Source organism: Lottia gigantea, assembly GCF_000327385.1.
Source record: "Lottia gigantea unplaced genomic scaffold LOTGIsca_196, whole genome shotgun sequence".
Classification (NCBI taxonomy): Eukaryota; Metazoa; Mollusca; class Gastropoda; family Lottiidae; genus Lottia; species Lottia gigantea.
The window spans coordinates 233,998-256,797 of NW_008708384.1; the positions used below are offsets into that span (position 1 = coordinate 233,998).

A 22,800-nucleotide genomic window follows, 5' to 3' on the forward strand; every position below is an offset into this window, starting at 1 on the left:
GGGGGGGGGGGGGGGTATTCTCGAAACGATTTTAGAGCTAGGATGCCCTAGAATCAATGCTAAAAGATAAGAACCTAGGACATCCTAAGAATTCGAGTTAAGATAAAGATATTTATTCAACATATTGCCATTAAGGTACATGTTAACCATTTAGGAGGTTGAAATCTGGAATATATGTTAATAGTCATCACAAGTACTAGAAATGTACGAGAATCGCATAATCTCTTCAAACAAACCGAAAACTAGGAATTTCACTTTTTATTTCTACATGTCTTTTCTATATATATCAAGGAGAGTCGTCATTTTAACTTTCAAATGTGGTTAATTCCGTACACACATGGATTTGAAGACTCAATTTTGACAGTGAGCTGTGAACACTATTCCTGATTATTCGAGCTAAAAATTCCGTTTCTGAGACTACGGCACGATTGGTTAAAGAGAAGGTTAAACTGCCCCTTTAAAGACATCAAGTGGTTGAAACAGTTTGATTGATAAGCTTGTATACTGGTGTATTAGATTTATAATTGAATGACATAAAATATAATGATTATTACTGAGTAACATGCACAACGACAGTTTATTTACCAATATAACTGTCTTATTCTATAATTATACCAATATATTGACGGCTAGTTTTTTTTATCTTTTAATATGATGAATATACAGATCTGAATGTATATTTTCATTTTTTTTTTAAACATCTCTTTTCTGTAGTACCTTGCACGAAATGACCTAATTGATACCATGGCAATTTTCTATGAGCAGAATGCTCGCCATCTATAATCTGAAAAAATTCTTATTCACATCGTGTTTATCGAGTCAAAAGTCGCCTTTTTTTGTCTTTATTTTTAACCAATCAAAACACTGTTAAAAGCGAGGTTAACGGGGTTGTAAAGAGTTTTTCTAAATCCTCCGCGATTAGTTACATCATCATGATACACTTAGTTTTAATGAAATTGCAGGAACCACAGATGTCTTATTAAAAATTGGAATGGTGCAAATTGAAGCTATCTGTGTCTTTACAATCCCTTTAAAATAACGTTAAAGTACATATTGTAGCAATACAGGTTTTAATTTTACGTATTTTTGAGCCTGTTTTAAAAGTAAATAAAATGAATGGATGAACCATCTTTTTGTAAAACTACAATAAGAAAATATTTTCACTGTTAAAATAATGATCAATACATCAATTGTAGAGCAATATAGAAATACACTGTTAAAATAATGATCAATACATCAATAGTAGAGCAATATAGAAATACACTGTTAAAATAGTGATCAATACATCAATTGTAGAGCAATATAGAAATACACTGTTAAAATAGTGATCAATACATCAATTGTAGAGAAATATAGAAATACACTGTTAAAATAATGATCAATACATCAATAGTAGAGCAATATAGAAATACACTGTTAAAATAGTGATCAATACATCAATTGTAGAGCAATATAGAAATACACTGTTAAAATAATGATCAATACATCAATTGTAGAGCGATATAGAAATACACTGTTAAAATAGTGCTCAATACATCAATTGTAGAGCGATATAGAAATATTAAAACAGAATCTAAAACATGATGTTACTCAGAGTTTCATAGAGTTAGTCGCATCTACAATAAGTATTATGGATATCCAATGTTAAAATCAATACATTTATGGAAATAGGCAAGAAAAAGGAGAGAAAATTGGTATTGTCTCCGACATTATTCTCATGTTACTTTAACTTTATCAATGTCAGTCTATCCTAATTTAAGACACTTTAGTATAATCTAATGTAACACTAAGAATTCGGTTGCTTCTGATTCGTGTGACTAATAGACTTGATTTAATTTCTGTTTTCTCTCTCAATTAGTTGTTTAGAAATTAAAGGTGATATCCTAGATAGGAAAGTATGTTATACATAATGTTGTACTTATATAGGAAAACAATATGAAGCATAATATAGCACGGAAATGTTACAAACCGAATAGATGTTTTTAGAGAAAGTTCCAATGTTGCTATATATCTTATACCTAATTTCAGAACCGGCATAGGTCGAGATATAACCTTAAGATTTTCAACCCGACTTTTGCCTTTGTCAGTGATGCAGGTCGTAGGGGCTCCTATTGAAAAGACGTTTATTTGGTGTCCGACTAAAAATCGCAAAAAAAGAGCAAACAAGCGCAGACAATATCACAGTATGCAAATTGCAATAGAAGACCCTTATAGATCATAAAACTCAGGCCCCATGTGATGCAGGCTGTATACGTTTAAGATCCTTTAGTTCTTGGCGTAAACTATATTCATCGTTTAAGATTTGAAATAGAAACTAACATGTGATCTTCTACTCTTCAGAGGAAGAACTATAGAAGAAAAACAATAGGAGAAGAACTACATAAGAACTCTTTAGAGGAAAAACTACATAAGAACTCTTCAGAGGAGGAACTACAGAAGAAAAACTACAGAGGAAAAACTACAGGAGAACTCTCCAGAGGAAGAACTATAGAAGAAAAATGTCAGAAGAACTACATAAGAACGTTTTGGAAGAAGAACTACTGAAGAACTCACAAGGGAAAAAAAGACACAGCAGAACTCTTCAGAGCAAAAACCACACCAGAACTCTTCAGAGGAAGAATTATAGGAGAAGAACTACAGAAGAAAAACTACAGAAGAAGAACTATATACAGTAAGAACTCTTCAAAGGAAAAACTATAGAAGAAAAACGTCAGAAGAACTACAGAAGAACTCACCAGAGGAAAAAACACAGCAGAACTCTTCAGAGGAAAAACCACATAAGAACTCTTCAGAGGAAAAACCACGTAAGAACTCTGCAGAGGAAGAACTACAAGAGAGGAACTATAGAAGAAAAACTACAGAAAGACGATCCTTACTCAACGACTGCGATACTTAATCATTTTATCATCTCAGCGACGCGTACAGCATCCCAATCCAGATGAAAAAGAAGAAGAAGTATGATCTGTCTGGTACAGCTTCTTTAACTCTCCATCTACATGACCATAAAAAGATTGATAGTGTCATTGTCACACTACTGAGGAAATATTATGATCGATCTAAAAATAAATTTGACAGTTATTATGAGCGTAATGAATTCAAATGGGCAATATATTTTGGGTATTAAATTTGACCAGACCCATTGGGAGATGTTGAGATTGATCTATATTAAATAAAAGTTAATTCATTCCTAAGAATTGAACACATCTTATGAAGAAAAGGAGATGATATCAATTGGAAATGGATGAAATCAAAAATGCCAATCTGCTTCGAGCCAAAATTACAGTTCCCAGTATGCTGATGCGTTTATTTTCACCTTCATCTAATCGTATCACATATAAGAACCTAAATCTCACATCTGATGATTATGAAATTCAACAGAAGTTACCATGAAATTTTAGACTATCATCACTTCAAGGGTCCAATCCCAGAATAGGTCCAGATAATACCCTTGTCAGTGATGCATGTTGGAAGGTCCGGCAAGGACAGTTCGAAATCTGAAAACTTGGCAAAATACCACAACCCCCACCTCGACTGCACATTACATTCTGATGCCCGTCTTCATTTGCTCAATCACTTGCATTTTCAGTCCGTTTCAACAAGCTCCAAGGTTTAGGTGTTACTGATAAATTATAACAATAGTCTAAACTTTCAAGATACGTTCAGAGTTAAATAGTTATTTGAAAAAAGCTATGGATAGCTGTTAATAAGAAGAACCGAACGTCAAATCATAATTCTGCAAACACTGCTCAAACTGAGAAAATATTTCGACGAAAAATGCGGCTTGATATTCAGTGCAGTACTATACAGAAACATATGTCCATGTTATCTAGCAGACCTCAGGTGGTGAATGGCCTTATAAAAACAAAGTCATGGAAAGGAAGTTTGAAAATCACTTCCTTATTATGATGGTAATTGATTGAGATTGACATTGGAATTATGTTGGAAAGTTTGTATTAGATGTGGAGATGTTTCTATTGTACTATGAACAATAGCAGTGTGAAGGTTGGTCAGATCGCATTAACTTCTTCATTGATATATTGATTTCCCTTCCGATTAGCTGTCTCTTATTAACACATAGTACACATAGTATCTTCTAGACAATCTTGGCATTACAAACGGAGTGCTACAAATCAAACATTAAAAATGAGCTATCCATCCTAAGGTACAATTGAAATGTAATCAGTTTAGTCTGTCCTTTCTGCATTTATTGGAAGACGAGGTAAACTAGGTAGTGTCCACAGGAAAATTTTGCAGGATAGAGGAATAAGCCTCAACGCAGAGCACATTTAGGACACAATCGAGAAATTTGCTATGTTGCGGCAATGATTAAAAAGTTATGCATTTAACAAGATTAAAAAAGCAATTCAGAAAAACTACTAAATTTAAACTTAATCAGGCATACACGAGAAATGAAAATAGTTTTACGTCGTTGCCCGTCTTCATAAGCCCACATGGTGCAGAAAAGTAAGACGTAAAACTCCATTCATTTCATTTCACAAAGTACAAATACATGTTTTGTGGAAAAAGCAAATTTTATGCTTGTCTATAAAAAATATAATAGCTAAAATGCGCAGGATTCGATTTTTCACCGAAAGGGTAATTTGATTTTCTCTGGTTCAGTACATTGTTAAATCAACATGCTTTTATTTGATATCTGCATAAGTCAATGCCCTTAAGAGTTAATGAAAATAACAGCCACCTGATGCTACATTGTGACAAAGTTTATAAACTTTATTGATTTCAGTTGCTCATTAGCACGAAATGAAAACAACTTCTGATTATATATCTTAAGACTACGATAGCAACAATGCTAAACTTGCCAAGTTGCCAAGTCGACTGGCGATTCACTGCAGTTCAACTTACCAAACTTACCAACAAGTAATTGTTATCAACTGGATGGTTGCAAATTTCTATTGCCCACCACCTTGTTACGCTACAGACCAGGTTGTCAATAGAGTTCAAGAATCAGCTTGTCGCAAGATCGATTGCACCATTCCAGTTTTCAATTAGACTTCTGTGGTTCCTGCAATTGCACACTAATCACTAATCGTGAAGCATATTTTGAGATAAGTGGCGTCACATAATACTTAGTTTTAGTGGAATTGTAGGAACCACAATTTTCTGATTGAAAATTACAAAATAGTTCTAATATGTCATGTAATAGTGCTATTATGTTATTTCCTAGACGAATAAACATATAATAACTACAAATGCCTAATTATCCGCGTCCTTTTAAGAGACACTGTCATATATAGGAAACACATCTATAGAAACACGAAAAGAATTTCATAGTTTGAGATATTTCTGAAGGAATTTTGCTATTTTCGTACATTTCTAATACTTCTGAAGACTTCAAGACCTAAATTAACCCATGAAAATAGCGAAACTGTTCAATTTGCTTTTAATTGCATAACAATATAAATATTTCATCCTATTGAGACACATTGGTGTTGGCGGTATAACAAGGTCTAAATCAGAATTTATAATAAGGCACTACATTCACGTAAAGTTGAACATGTACATTAATTTCAGGTAATCGAGCTACTTTTTATAATTCAATAAAGTTAGACATGCTTTTTAAATTATTGAAAATTTAGCTAATTTAATATGTATATTTCTTCGAATGGATTACATAATGATTGTAACTGGACTGAGCCTTATGGATTACAATAATCAACGTTTTGGTGATGGCTCTCTCTAGCCTAAACTTCTCTACTCGACCCAGCTGTAAATGAAATGAATAATCCGGGAAGAATCAATGCCAAAAGGTTTGGCCAAGGACCAGCTAGTAGGAAGGGACTCGGGGTTTTATGAAGTCACTTATCGCGAAGTCTGTATGAGATTAAACTATTTTGCATTTCAATCAGACGTCTGTGGTTCCTGCAGTCCACTAAGACTCAGCGTTTTATATCGCGAAGCGTTTATGAGATTAAACTATTTTGCGATTACTGACGTCATTAAACACTTAATTGTATGGAAATTGAAGGAACCACAGAGGTCTGATTGAAAATTGAAATGGTGCAAATTTATTTTAACAGTGTCCCCGATACACATAAAAAAAAATAGAAAACTTCTTTACAATCACCTTTAAGAAACATCGTCAAAATGTGATTTATATACAAGAAAATCAGAAAAAATGAGCAAGGTGTTTTGAATGGCATTTTGATATTTTCATACAAGACACAGAACACACTAACATTTACTAACGAAACAACAAGTTGATAAAAGATCACAAATTAATCAAGATAATGTATATTTTTCATTTCTCAAAAAATAAAAAAACCTTAAGTTCAATACGTCTTTATTTCTCTGTAAATAATGAATGTCTAGTGTTTTGTTGGATTTCTTAAGATTCAAAATAGTAATACATATAATATCACCATCACAAAAACACAAACAATGCACGCCATATAGCTTACAATAGACTAGATGGTACTAGATTTATAATGACTATGTGACCTGCGTCTAATATCTTGACTGAAATAGCAATCTTTCTTGTATCACGGAAGTTTGTAAATGTAGCGATTTGATTGGATTGAACGCAAGCGAATATAGCTAATCAAAGCTCAGATTACAGTCTGAGTTTTACAAACTTCCGTGATACAACAAAGGTGGCTATTGCAGTCAAAGAATCAGACACAGTTCACAATAGCTTGACATTGTGAAGATCAGTGGCAGCCATACCCGCCCCCCCCCCCCCCCCCCCCTCGCCGCCTCGAATGCAAGTTTTTCAGGCATGACTGTCATAACTAGGTTAGACATCCGGGCAACCTCAGATATTTCGCCCCCTCTCGGACGTCAACCTGGCTCTGCCACTGGTGAAGATGCTAATAGCTACTTAAATATAGTATCTGAATGAAAAATGAGAATGAAAAAGTTACTAAGAGACTTTTTTTATTTTCCTCTCGATTACGGTGTCTACTTTCGTTATTATGATGAAATTACAGTTAAATGTATTGTAAAGAGGTTTTCTAAAGTTTTTATGCGAATTGGAGATTCTGATAGCACCAACTTTCCACTACAACTAAGTGTTTGGTGACTTTATTAATCGTGAAGGCCTCATTCAAGTGTATATTGCGGCTAGTGATTAAATCAAACACTGTTAGAATGGTGCAAATTGATGCTATCAGTGTTTCCGAAACACATACAAATTTAGAAAACGTCTTTACGATCCCTTTAATGTTTTTGTAAACTGTACCCTATAGGCTTCTATCAGAATTACACAATACATAATGATACAATTCAACTTGTTAACATATCACGCTGAGACCTTGACTAAAGTCCTGTTCTCGTGAGCATGTTTTCTTGATACAAAAAGTTAGGCTCGAATCTATGCAATGCCTCCGACCCCCGCAAAAATGGGCAATGTATTATTAAACGGGTGTATGTTAAATCCCAACCGACCTACCGCCCCAACCGCTAATACAAATTTGCGCTGAAATAGGTATCGTTTATTTCAAAGATAGCAGATTTCATACTACGAAACGAAACATTTTCAATTTGGTAGCAATGTTATCGGATAAGAGATTAATTTTTGTTCACCAAGTGTCTTCAAAATTGGATCAAAACAACCTCCATTGCGCTGAAAGGCTCAATTGGACGAATATTGGCAAAGTCAAAGGCAGTAACTCAAACATCGTTCAAGTAAAAAGTCGGGAGTCAAGAAACCTAATATGGAGAAATATAATAAAATATAATTTGTGCATTCGTGAAACGCTCTTTACATCTGATTGCCATAACTTTGACGACTGAATACAAATTATTGTCAGAAAATTCAGTTTGTGTTACAGCATTTCTTTTCACTTTGATTTAATATCAATACAAATCAAAACGTCAGTTCTCAAGTCACTTTCTAATCATATGAATTGCACACGGTGCATAGCTCCTGGAAAAAGCTAAATCAAATGATAAAATAAACTGTGAAATACAAATTATTAAATTGATTCACTAATGAAATTATATGAAAATAACTAATAAAATTAGTTTCTTCTATTATAAGAATTAGATTCAATTTCGTAACAATTGTTAGCAGAGCATCAGGTGTTAGTATGTATTCTGGTATTCATATAGACACAGATATCTTAGGCACAAGTCATTTAGACACAGCACTTCACAATGTCAATCAATTACGAAATTCGTCTTATACCTTGACTTCAATAGCCACCTTTCTTTTATAACGCAAAGCAACGATTGATTGGAATGTATGCCATCGAATACAATCGATCAGAGCCCTCAACACAAAGGCTGTAAACATCATGGCAGACTTTCTGTCGGGATTCTATTTTGACGTATTCACTCAGCTACAATCCAACAAAATTGCGATACATGGAAAGCGGCCATTGCAGTTCGTATTAGCTTGACCATTGTGTAGATGAGATGACCTTCATCTAGACTTATATGCACACTCCTTGTTTGGTTTCAAATAAGTTATGTTATAAAGATTTTACTGCATGAATATGAGTGTGCCTAAATGAATATGTACCTAAATGAATATGTGCCTTAAGTGCATTGTCTTACTAAATTGTGCATACAAAAGCAGTTTTCTGAGACTATTTTTTGAATATTTTTTTACATTATTTAAGAGAATTGGAACATCAGCACCAAAATAGTACCGTTAGTCTCAGATAAATAACGTTGATAAAAAGACACCAACTTTAACTGAAAAATTGTCCCTGTAAAAACGTTATTCCAATCCTCATAAAAATATTGGAAAAAATTTAAAAACCTTTTTACTTTGCTCAGACAATAAATGCCATAGAATGGAGTTGTTACGTAGGTAGATGTAATGTTGTTCGTCTGTTCGAGAAATCTAGACTGGTGAGTATCAATACAAGGGTCAATCTTAAACTCAGATTACTGTAAGAATGATTAAGCGGATACGTTAACATATTGGACATTAACATGAAACCTTATAATTAATATACACTAGTGTCCATAATAACTTGGACATGATCTTCACGTATTAAAGACTTTAACCTATTGTTACTGCTCGCCAATATCCTTTTAATGCGATAACTTTGGGCTGTAAACATATCTCTTTACTACCGTTTCTTTATGTGCGTTTACCAGCTTTAGTTAATTATATAAAACCATGATGAGTTCTTGATAGTTGAAGGACTTTTACTGGCTAGGTGATATATGGTAGAAATTGTAGAAGTTAGATAAATGAAATTAAAAACCATATCTTACAAGGTAGTAATCGTCCCAAACACTAGGCTTCTTCCCTTTTCGGAAATTAGACTTAGGTCGATACACAAGAAATCTGACGTTTACAGGTCGATAAGGACACGTCTTTGCTTAAAGGGATTATAAAGACACGACTAGACGCTTTTCCATCTTTCAGCTATACTTCGACCTGCATCACTGATAGCTTGGAAACATACGTCTACATTGCAAAGGTACATAATACTAAGTCGATTTTGTCAGATAAGTATCGTGAAATACATCCGTTGGTTAAATTGAATTGATACTGATGACCCGGACAGATACGAGCTTGTCATTATATTTCTAAATGCCAAATTGCATGGTATTAAGCTACAAATTAAAGAGCATAATTATTTCCTATTTTTCATGTTAATCAACTTTTTCCTGACTATTTCATTATATATATAATACCGATCTTGTAGATCAAATTCTCATCCGATACTACATGAATTCCAAAGCTTTATTTACAAAGAATTAACCTTGAAAATTGGTGGGAATTTGAACACTTTCTACTTTAAAATGTTGACCATTGTAACTTAAGACAAGTGCACTCTGTTATCCGACAGATATCTTTTAATAATCTCTGTGAAAAACTGGAAAGTATGATAGCTAGCAATAGAAACTAATAAAAAGAAACCTACAATAAGCCAAATACAGTTATCTGTAATTGTCATCCAAAATCGTTTCGTCGTTTGTGATTTAAAGGAACAGGGCGCCCTTTTGAAGGTTTGATTTGCGGGTTGTAAAAAGTACTAGAAATGCAGATAATTACTATCTCAAAGTAGGAATTTCTTTTCCTATTTCTATAGATGTCTTTACTATATAATTATGGCAGCGTCTCAGGAAAAGACGACTCAACTTTTTAACTTTCAAACGCGGATATTTCTCGACACACATGGATTTGAAGACTCAAATCTCGACGGTGAGCTGTGAAAACTATTACTGATTGACTTAGCTAAAATATTCCCGGTAAAAGTAAAGGAGCAACTTTCCCTTTAAGCAATCAATTTACGGGAATTGGCAATATCTGTGTCCACAATGTATATAAAACGCCTTGGGAACATTTTAATTCATTTAATAATAACTTTAACTCAAAGAACAGAGTATGTTTCAATATAAATTGATATTGGATAATTAACTGTTTGCATGTACTGACTTGAGTAAGCCGCTAGCATCAAATATTAGCTTAAGATCAAATTGATATTTCGATTCGGAAAATAACTGAACAAAACAGTGTTGATGAAATAAAGTTATACCATTTAGTATATCTCGAGGTTACTGCCCTGCAGTAGGGTAACAGAGCAAACACCACATAGGGTACTTGGGTATTCATGAAACCAATAAATACATATAAACCGTACGGACTCGCCGATCATTCGGGTTTATTAGGTGACTAAGCTAATAGTTTGGGTTTTTTTTATGCAGACATCTCAAGATGAGATACGGTACTTTATTTTGCTTTTAGCAAACAACAGTCAAAGGATTCAAAATGGTTCCCCTAATCACAAAACTTCAACTTCGACTGAATGGGTACTTACTAAAAAAGTATTTCAATATTTTTTTTTTTTGTTTTTTTTTTTTTTGGTGTAAACTTCGATATTAGCGATAATATTTGATGTGTTCCGTTGCCATGATGGATTACGGGTATAACTGAACGAAAGATAGCTTACACGTGATCATTAAATTTACTGCATATTCTCAAGTAACGATTTATTAATCACCGATCAACGAAGCATCATGAATGATACTATTCCGGAAGCCAGTTTCGCTTATTTTAAGTTCCTTAAGATCTAGAGAATAACTTGTGGTAAAAAGCGGTTTGAAAGAACATAGGACCTAAGTATATGGATAGTTCTACGTTCGACAAAATACTTCATTAAGAAAAAAAAATCTTACCGTGAGCAAATGAGTTGAAAGTACAGAAAAATGATCCTAGTACCCATCCTTCTGTGACATCATCAACTAAGTGTACCCATGTACATGAAACGGTCACCATCAAATCTGCTACTGCCAAATTGACCAGATAGTAGTTTGTAGTCGTTCTCATCCATCTATGCCGAAATATCACCAAAATAACCAACGTATTTCCAATAAGCGATAAAATAATCACGATACCATAGAACACTGCTTTTACCACTATCTCCCAAAGTGGTAAACCTTTGATATCATTCAGGTAAGGGTAGTCAGAATAATCGAACTCATCCCATATTTCCATTATTTTTGGTTTGTGTTCTCGGGATATCTGTTTCGACAAAATCACAGTTGAAAATCCTAAATATGTTCGTTGCTGCTTTGAACTATGAAGACATACACTCTATAATGCAGAGTTGAAAATCCTAAACCAGTTTGTTGATGCTTTCAAAGTTAGACATACACTGTACAATACAAAGCTGAAAATCCTAAACAAGTTTGTAGATGCTTAAAATTTTGACATACACTGTACAATACAAAGCTGAAAATCCTAAACCAGTTTGTTGACGCTTTCAACTTTAAAGACATACACTGTACAATACAAAGCTGAAAATTTTAAACAAGTTTGTAGATGCTTTTAACTTTAAAAACATACACTGTACAATACAAAGACGAAAATCCTAAATAAGTTTGTAGATGCTTAAAATTTTGACATACACTGTACAATAAGATTGAAACCCGTTTTTAAAACGTGATTATATTGGCTAGATCGATTGAAAACTATCACTAACAATGCTCACGACCAATTACAAGACACAAATCTTATATCTTGTGAAGCTAGGTTACAAACAAGGCTAGTTGTTCATATTAATAGCATTCAGTTTTAATATCCCGTTGTGTTTTTTTATACCACAATTTATAAATACCGCTCTTAATGGTAAGTCACAAAGTTCTGATTGTGAATCGGAATCTAATATACCACAATTTTTATCGCTCTTTTACAGTAAAAGTCATTAAATAGTTCAAAAAGGCATAACACATATTTTAGATTTTTTTTTCGAAAAAAATCCCATAACGCTTAACAATTCTCCAAATTATACGTTGTCATCTGTTGCGTTATAATTATAGAATAAGACTTATTTTATATCTCTGTTCAAGAAACCTTTGATATACCGGTTCTCGTGCTGTATTCGGTTAGACTGTTTACATAAATTATACACCACCTTGTCCATTTCAACACTGTTTTTTCTACGGTTTCTTAGAATCATTCTATTTGTAAGTTACTTGAATATATTTGACCATGTAGCATACTGACCCTTGACAGTGTTACTGCTATTACGAAAACTCACCTGATGACTTTAAAAGTTAACTCGAAGTTTATGACCGCAATTGCCAATTTCCGACATCTCCTGTACAAATGTACGTTGCCCTTTGCTGATAGCGAATTTTATGCATAACTGTTACCTTTGCATTGTAAAGGGACAGAGCGCCATTTACGGGGTGTGAGTTGAATGTTGAATATTTGTAAATAGTCTTCAGAAGAACTAGAAATGTACGAAAATCGCATAATTTCTTCAAAAGTATCTCAAACTAGGAATTTCTATTTCTAATATTTTTTTTCTAAATATAGCTATGTCTCTTTCAAACGCGGATAATTCTGAACACAAAATTTGACAGTAAGCTGTGAACACTATTATTGATTGGCTTAAGTAAAAAAAAAATCCTGTTTATGAGACTAAGGTATGATTGGCGTATCTGTCCCTTTGATTTGCGTGAGATCCTGAAAACTTTAATTCAAGGGAGATTAATGTATGTATTTATTTACAGAAGACTTTACATGGAAAGTTACATTAACTCTGATAACTTTTATAAAACTTAAAATTTGGTGAAATTCAAGTGGAATTGCTGCGATTACCGGATTATTTGGACCTATGTCCAATTGAAATTAGCTTACAATTTCGTTTCTTGTTTTCTGATATTTGAGTCTACATTGTAATCTATGAAGTTTTCTACCAACCCAATGATGTTATTTTAACCAAACAAAGCCTTTCATCTAAAACCCTTGATAAAATAAGGAATCGTTGGATATATCGGAGGATTAAAGACACTCATATCACATAAGAACATATCAACTTTTTATTGCAGTCAGCGTCATGAACAAGTATTTTTCAGTTCAAGTCTCAAAATGAGCTGTCGGAGTGGTCGGAGAATGACGGAGGAATATAGACACCGCTAAAGAACAATATTCAGGTTTCACTGTGTTTTTCTATGTAATTATATTCCATAATCAAGTCAAGATATTGAAAGTAGGCTATAAGTTTATCTTGAAATCTAACGGTAAACAGACCCATTAAACACATCACTTCCAGAACCACCGATGACTTCATTTCCATTCAGCTTTACCCATTACATTTTTTGTGGTTTGCAAAATTTCAGGACAAATTCTAGGTCACGCGGCCTTTTCTTTTTTGTTTCAGTAGATCTAGGTTTTGAAGAACTTCTGTATGAATACATATAAAATGAATTAGTAGTTTTGTTATTAGAAAAAACAATTTTCTGGAAAATGGCTTCTTTTTCTGATATTAAACTGTCAATTTGAATCAATACACTATTATCGCTTGCTCGAATTTCTCAGCACTATACATGACATTTCAAATTAAACCAAGTATATCGGCGCACATCCTTGATCCATCATACTTTCAGCCTTTTCAAGATAACATTTCTTAGTGTCCGTTTTGGAAGACAATATTATTCTACCGAAGATAAAAGTGTGAATTTAATATCGTCATCCAGTGAACTGACGACCCGTCTGTTTTTCAATTAAAGAAGAACTGACTTTTAGCATAATGATCACAAGTCATGCCATGTAAATTTCCCAGGGTTTTATATATCGGTCTCATCAGACAAACGACCACTGCTAAACGAGCTGAGATCTTGAGAGTTTGAACAGATAGTAATATTTCAACTGTAAAGCCGGATAATTGACATTAATAATAGGTTTTCTCATTTGACACCCGTTAGTAAAATTAGCACCCTAATAAGGAGGGGGCCACAAAGGTCACGAACGCTGCAAGTGAAGAAAACAAGTGTGAATCAATACAAATATGTGTTCTTTTACTTCGTTTCATCTTTATTAAATCGAATTATATTATAAATCCCTTAGGCGTGGTGTACTTTGATGAAAGGAAACAATTGCTTGCCAATATGAAGTTTGATGAAACAATTATAAAGCCACAGCCCTAAAGCGAACTTCCTCTGTGGATGATAAGGGAATGGTATACATGTTGATCACTTTGTATTTGGCGTTTACCTTAAAGGCCATGGTTTGCCGTTTTCTGAGATTGATTTGGTTTTCAATACATGGAAACAGTTTTCAGAATTGCTAGAACTACACGATTAGTATAATTCCTTCAAATATACTTTGAACTACTAATGTCATTTTCTTTTTCTATAGTTCTGGACAGTGGACACACATGAATTTAAAGACTCAAATTTTGACAGTGAACTGTGAACAATGCTACTGATTAACTTAGCTGAAAAATTCTCCGTTTCTGGAACTAAGGTATGATTGGTGATTGGTCTAACGGAATGTGAACGTGTCCCTTTAAGTATATTTTGCGGACAAAAAATGATTCTAAACTAATTACATTTTATCGTGGTTGACAGTATCCATGTACGTTTATAATTATGCATGAATCTTTGAGTGAAAGTCTAGAAGATAAGTTTTTAAATAAATTCTAAACTCGGATGAGACAATACACCGAATAGAACAAGATAGAAATCGAAAAAGACTGGATGATACCAATGTTATGATAAAATGTCCGTCATTGCACACCGTATATGGTTGACCGTCTTAATCAGCCTAATTTGTAGTAGAAAAATAGCACGTACTAAAAGCAGAAACATATATATGAGGCTGAATTAGTCAAGAGATGAAATAATAGGTCAGCAAGTTTAGTGCCATGTCATCCTCACACTGTCAAGCTTTTACGAACTCTAATACCTTGACTGCAATCGCCACCTTTCTTGTATCACAGAAGTTAGTAAATGCAGCGATATGATAAGGATACAGCCAATCAGAATCCTCGACAAAAAGTCTGTAAATGATGAGCCATAATGTTTACTGTCTGTGATAGTGGCTATTGCAGTCAAGGTATTATAGACAGTGTTCGTAATAGTGACATTGACATTGTGAAGATGGTGCCATGTCGGCATGTCAGGACATTCTTAAGATTAATTGACATTTTATACTGTATTACTGAGTATGTTTAATCTACTTTCAATTAGCTATCATTAGAATAGAAATGTTGTTAGTGATTATAAAGAGTCAAACGGCTAGACATCTTAAACTGTATAGCCAATACAAGGTCCCAGGATATACGAAATCTGAATACATGATAGATTTGATCAACATAGTATATTGGTTTCTAAGACGACGACCAATATGTTTTGACCCACCAATTCCGGCTAATTTCGATTCTTTAGAGTCTTCTATAACACACAGGTTTTTAGAGGGTTGGCATTGAAGGGATAGATGTGCCATCCGTTTGACCATTGTACCTCAAAAAAACGGGAATATTTTAGCTAAGCTAATCCGTAATAGTGTTCACAGTCGAAATTTGAACCTTCAAATCCATGTGTTTAGAATTATCCACGTTGGAAAATTAAAATGACGAGTCGTCTTTTCTTAAGACTCTGTCATATGTAGAAAGGACATGCATAGAAATCGAAAGTGAAATTCCTAGTGATAGATAGTTTGGAAGGAATTATGCGATTTGCGTACGTTTCTTGTACTTTAGAAAACTATTTACATTGACGCCTAAACGGCGTACATGTCCATTTTAAATCCCAACAACAAATTCAACAACAACATCTCACCAAACCGGAAACTAAATCTTGTGCATATTTTGGTAGTGTTAATGTATGGATCTGATACAACAGACCAATTCTTTAATTTGTAAAATGTAAAAAACCTGTTTGCGTGTTGGAAGTGTTAGACGCCAGCGTTTATTTCTTCAATAAATTTAGTCCGTTGAATGAAAGTCTATTACTGGATACCCAAATAGGAAAGAATACAGTAAAAAACAGGGATGAATAAACACATACAAGAACACATAGTCTGTAGTGATACTTTCCAACTGGCGGGGCGATACACCTCCACCCACCCCCTCTCCACCCTCGCCCCAACTTTCAATATACTTTAATTGGCTTTGCAGTTTTATTCAGTCTCTACAGAGATCAAATTATTATTGATATCAATATACTTCTCACATACCACATCATTTACAACAAAAGCCATTTATTAATACATGGCAAATTATACAGGTCACTAAAATAGAATACATGTACATGGATTTTAAATGAAGGAATACAATACAACAATTCGTGATAGCATTACTTAGTGATGCAATATATAATAACACACGTTTCATAACATAACGGCTTGGAAAAGCTTTATTGCAGATATTAAATATTTCATTTTTTGAGATATTTTTTTGTCATTTTGGGAATTTTAGAAAATTGTAATGCACCAAAATTCCTGGATCACTATTAAACTTAAAGTAATCAGATACCCATTTAATATGAGCTTTACCAAGCGGGAATTTTGAGTGATTAATTGGCAAAACACTTTCACTTACTTATGTACAGTGGAACCTCGTTTATCCACACATTCTCGTTCCCGATAAAAATCGCGCGGTTTAACGAATTTCCAGATAGTTGAAACATGCCCTAATGCCCTAAAAAGCGTCCGGATATCGGGGTTTCCGGATTATCGGCAACCGGATAAACGCGGCTCCATTGTAACTCATGTTGATAGCTTCTAATGTTACATGTTGATAGCCACCAGTGTTGTATAATTTTGATAGTTTTCAGTGTTGCATGTTGATAGTTCACAATGTTACGCGCTGTATCATTTTAATAGTATTCAGTGTTACATGTTGATAACTACCAGTGTTACATGTTGATAGCTTCTAATATTATACATTTTAATAGTATTCAGTGTTGCATAATTTTGATAGTTATCAGTGTTACATGTTGATAGCTACCAATGTTACATGTTGATAGCCACCAGTGTAATAGGTTGATAGCTGCCAGTGTTACATGTTGATAGCTACTAGTGTTACATGTTGATAGCTTCCAATGTTACATGTCGATAGCTACCAATGTTACATGTTACTAGCCTCTATTGTAACATATTGAAAGCCACCATTGTAATAGGCTGATAGCTGCCAGTGTTACATGTTGATAGCTACCAGTGTCACATGTTGATAGCTACCAGTGTTACATATTGATAGCTACCAGTGTTACATGTTGATAGCTACCAGTGTTACATGTTGCTAGCCTCTATTGTAACATATTGAAAGCCACCAGTGTAATAGGCTAATAGCTGCCAGTGTTACATGTTGATAGCTACCAGTGTTACATGTTGATAGCTACCAGTGTTACATATTGATAGACACCAGTGTAATAGGCTGATAGCTACCAGTGTTACATGTTGATAGCCACCAGTGTTACATATTGATAGCTACCAGTGTAATAGGCTGATAGCTGCCAGTGTTACATGTTGATGGCTGCCAGTTACATGTTGATACCTGCCAAGTCTTACATTGAAGTTAATTCGATTTAGATGTACATTTGTATTTAAAATTCCTTGTGGAAAAAGCGTCTTGTAGTTCGGACGAATCCCTTGATTTGATTGAATAAGAGTGTAGGCCAATGTAGCTGTCTGGTCAAATTCATACTCATGAAGACTGCATGGCATTGAACTTTTCAACATTGAAATTCAAGACGCAATATAAATTTATGAGACATTGTCGTATTCATAAATGATAAATAGAATTATTTTATGTGAAAGAGGAGGTGGGAGGGGGCGTTAGAATGCAGCTGTAGACCTTTACATTTTATATTACTAACACCGAATATGTGTGTGGTAAAGCAATACAAATTTTCAATAAAGAAGAGAATTTGATATGAGATATTTTGAAGAGACCTGATAGAAGGCGATGTACGAAATGAAGAAAATCCGATCAGTAAATTAAAGCAGTGAATAAAAAAAGAGACATTGATTGTCATTTATTAAGGCTGAAATTAACTTCATTCCCACCGATCTACTTTCTTCAATTAAATGGAAATTATTCTCACAGTCTTGTAAACGGCAAATAAATAATCCTTCGACTATGGTAGAGTTTGCTCTAGGAAGTGAAATGGAGTTTATGTCCTACCTTTTCAACTAATTTAGTAATGTCTAGCAGTTCAGTGCTGTTTGTAATGATGTCAATTTGTACATGGAAATGACAGTCCACGACTACGTAGTGTCTTGGCAATGCAGTGATTTGTGTGGTTCTCTAGCACAGTCTGTTAGAGCGATAGAAACTTTTCATGACGTTATTTGGTTATTTCGAATATGGTGGTCGCGGGTTTTAATCTCGGTCGGCGTATGCCAGTACACCAGACAGGCCGTAACAAGACTTGATTGCTTGGAGGAGCAAGTAATAAAGTAATATATCTGGAGGGGCAATAGTGTATGGTGTTTAGTTGCAGTAAGGAAATACCTCGGTTGTCAGATTTTTTTAGCCTAGACTTCCTCCATCCAAGTTCCCCCCCCCCCCCCCCTTAACCCCCGGTGACTAATTTAATTCTGATCAAAGAAAGAAAATTAATCCGGTTTAGAATAGTTATAAGGTGGTAGATGACAAGTATATAAACGTCCGTAGTATCTAGAAAATGCCTGAGGGTGAGGCCAAAAATTAGAAGTGTCTTTCCAGGGCGAGGCCGGAAGATTGGTAAGCTCCAGATACAAGATACAGATTGCATGCAGATGGCTTTTAGGGGGCTTAATTTTCACTTCAAAATATGACTTTTGACAGGTCTATATACGCTACTGAACGTCCGCTTACAGAGATTTGTGTAATGAAGCATACAAATTTAAGAGCAGGTCGAAGTCCGGTATCATGTGGATTTCTTTTTGTTAAGGAATGAAAACAAGATTATATTTCCACTATGTGGCAGTTTAAACATCCGTTAATTATTCACTGATTAAAATACGTTTCTAGATGTTTAATTTCATATTTGATCTACTTCAATCGCCGTTCTGACGAGCTTGTATTATATTTGTTACAAATAATGCCGTAAGCTCACAAATCAATCAAGGGACAGATGCGTCATTTTCGGGAGTTGATTTGAGTCTTGAATATATGTAAATAGTCTTCATAATTACTAGAAATGTACGAAATCGAATAATTCCTTCAAAAATATCTCAAACTAGGAATTTCTTTTCCGTTTCTATAGATGGCTATTGTATATATGGCAGTCTCTCTCCTCTTTTTAACTGCCAAACGCGGATAATTCTGGACACACGTGGATTTGAGAACAAATTTCGACCGTAAGCTGTGAATACTATCACTGAATTGCCTTAGCTAAAAAATTCCCGTTTCTGAGACTAAAGTATGATTGGTGAAAAAAATGGCGCATATGTTCCTTTAATGATTACAAATAAATATACCAAAATTCCTCCTCAAATTCTTCAGTCAGTATATCAGGAATACAACCTCTTAGAATGAACATATAGAAGTCAATTTCTCAGCATTGATCAAATAAAGTCTTACATTATTCTTCAGTGTCATAACTGATCAACAGAATCTCTATATAATCTAATAAATCCATAAAATAAAGTAATCATCAATAAAAACTACAAGTAATTATTGAGAAAATATAAATGTTTTATGCGTTTTTCTCTAATTACTTATTTTAGTGGATTTATCAGATTATAGAGGGATTCTGTCGTATAGTTATTACGCCAGGTTATTCCACTGATGAATATGATATACTCCTCTTTGCGTTGCACTGCAGGCACGTTAAAGATCCTCTGACAGTTGGAAAGAGCAGGCTTATGCCGCTGTCCAGGAAAAAAATTCCCTCATTGCACCCTGCATAGCGTTGCCTTCATTAGCTCACATGGTGCAGAAAGGTAGGACGTAAAACTCCAATCATTTCATTGCATTGCAGGGATGTCAATCGTGTGTACTAGGGTATGACTGGGCGCCGGATTTTAGCTTACAATTGATCTGTATCTGCTGAGACTGAAAGAACATTTAGGCGACCGTATCGCTTTAACAAAGAGTTATGGGCGGTGCGTAGGCAACATATACATTGAACATATAAAATTGTAAATTTAATGCAGAAGGCAAGTTGATTGTATTCGTGAGTTGTATATCATGTGGGTTGATAGAAAATAACTGAGATCTGTTTGAAATGGCGGCGACAGTGGGGGTATAAAGCCAGCCCCCCTCCCCCACCCCCACCCCCACCCTAGAAAAGTTGATTGCACCCACAATTGTACCACCTTATCTGATTTTTATACGTTTTTGCCAGAATGTGTCAGAATACACCAAATCAATTTATTTTTTTCTAAAATTTTCACATCAGAACCCTCCTAAACGCTCTATGAGAGGTGTGCGACTATTAAACGCCTTCGCAGAGTTCAGTCTCATCAGTTTTCACCCCACTGAGTCAGTTTTCCCCCTATTAGCACCTCAAGTCTCGGAAAGCTGGCGCCGCCACTGTTGGTGCGAGCACATTAATTTTTATTCTGATGTTGATTATAGTGTATGTGACCTCACAAGAAGGATTGTAATTAGGTTTGATATAATGAAAAACACAATGATTGAAAATGGCTCTTTTATGTAGTAACCCACAGTCTAACTGTCATCTTTTCACAATAATTTACCTCATAAAGCAGTAACACTTAAACACATGCCCTTAAACAGTTTCAGCTGAATAACAGCGAGAAATAATAAAATTTCGTTACTACAATTCCTATACATTTAATCAAATACTTATTACACCATCATCATCATTATAACAATTTTGTGGTCGCTGTTTTTCAGAGGATGTCCACACTTCAACTACTACTAATACATTTTAATACGTCACAAAACCCTTAGGGCCATATGCAGCGCTCGTACTTTACCTAAACTTTGACTAAAGTCGAACTTTAGGTATGCACCGGTCGATCTCTATGAAAGTCGTTCTTAAATTTGACTATCAAATGTAGAAAATGAAAGCCTTAATCCTTACTTTGTAAAGTTCGACTTAAGCCGAAGTTCAACTTTAGTCAAGGTAAGAGCGCTGTATACTGCCCTTAGATCAATTTCAATGGATATTTTTGGTGGTTGATTAAAGAATACTTCGAACACTACTCTTGGTCACTCAAACAAGTAATCCGAAACATCTTCCTCTACCCAAGCCTCTGAAAGCAATTTTGAGTAGCCGGCAACTGTCAGATTATCATAGCTGACAGATTCTGGAATAGATGTTTCGGTCTATAAAACAAAAGGCATGATGAGCGAACAAGCGAAAAAGCATTTTCAATAAGTAATTACTGATTATGATAACTTATGATGCTATGCTGCTATTGGCTATGCCGCGTTAGAGCCTATTCTAGCGTTAAAGGGATAGATGCGCCATTTTTTTAAAAACCAATCGTTGCCTACCTTAGTCTCAGAAACCGAAATTGTTTAGCTAAGCCAATCAGTAATAGTGTTCACAGCTTATCGTCAAAATTTGAACCTTCAATCCATTTGAAAGTTAAAAATACGAGTTGATTTCTTTAGATACTGTCATAGAGAAAAGGCATCTATAGAAATAGGAAAAGAAATTAAGGAACGGACTTGTGCTATGTTTCGTACATTTCTAGTACTACTATAGATACTTTACATATATTCAAGACTCAAATCAAAATCCCAAAATGGCGCATCTGTCATAAGTAAACGAGTAAACCTTCTTGGTATTGTGGGATTTTGGTGTAATGTTAGCTTTATTGTTCTTACTTAAAGTTGTTTTCAATAGATCTAAGGTACTTAAAAGAAAAAAAAAAGAATATTTCCTTGGACTCGTAATGGACGATGGAAATAGAATTACTACACAAAGAAAGAATTCATCGAAAATGTCTTGCTTAGCCCATCAATAAGAAATTTAAACAAGATTAGGTATTGTCATTGTATTACCACTGCTCTTATTCTATTTGTTTACTTGATTAAATCTCACAAACCATCAATTTTCATTTGTCTCAATAGTCAACAACTTTATTCCTACCAAATTCATCGTGTCGTCTGCTCAATCTGATACTACTTGCCTCTACCCTCAATCCCGGTATAGTCCGGGATAACACTTTTCAATTCGGAGTCCATCCCTAGTGGTGCAGGTCGGACGGGCGGATAGTCCATCGTACGGATGGGACAATAAACCTAGGCACCGTATGCTACAGGCTGTGCACGATAAAGATCCTTCGACAGTTGGAAATCGAAAAAGAGTCCTAGCAAAATTACCTTGTGTGCATTGCTATGTTCCATACTACATACAGTTTTATTTCTTTTTTTCTAGTCTGTACCCGATTCATTCGGCAACTTTCGATGGTTGATTTCTGGACATGCAACGCCATGCAATTTTATCGGGAGGTCAACAATGTTACCCAATTTAGTCTTGGATCCTGCCAATATATTCGCTGGCAAATCTGAAATTGTATTGTTAAAAAAAATGTCCACCTTGCAAGCTCTGCTTACTACAGCACTTTTAGTTTCGCATCGATTTCGTCACCCGACCCTTCGAGAAACCTAATTTTGTGAGACTTCTCTTGTGGAAACTTCGTAGCCTAATATTTCAGAGTTGACTTTCTCAAAAGTTTGG

General features: G+C 34.6%; 1 protein-coding gene across 1 annotated transcript; it reads right to left on the minus strand.

The window, feature by feature from the left end:
• Positions 1 to 11,107: 11,107 nt before the first annotated feature.
• On the minus strand, positions 11,108 to 11,356 carry LOTGIDRAFT_88987 (hypothetical protein; the record flags this gene model as incomplete). Its single annotated transcript, XM_009053018.1, has 1 exon — positions 11,108 to 11,356. A coding segment is annotated over one exon (249 nt), but the record flags the coding sequence as incomplete, so codon positions are not given.
• Positions 11,357 to 22,800: the final 11,444 nt, after the last annotated feature.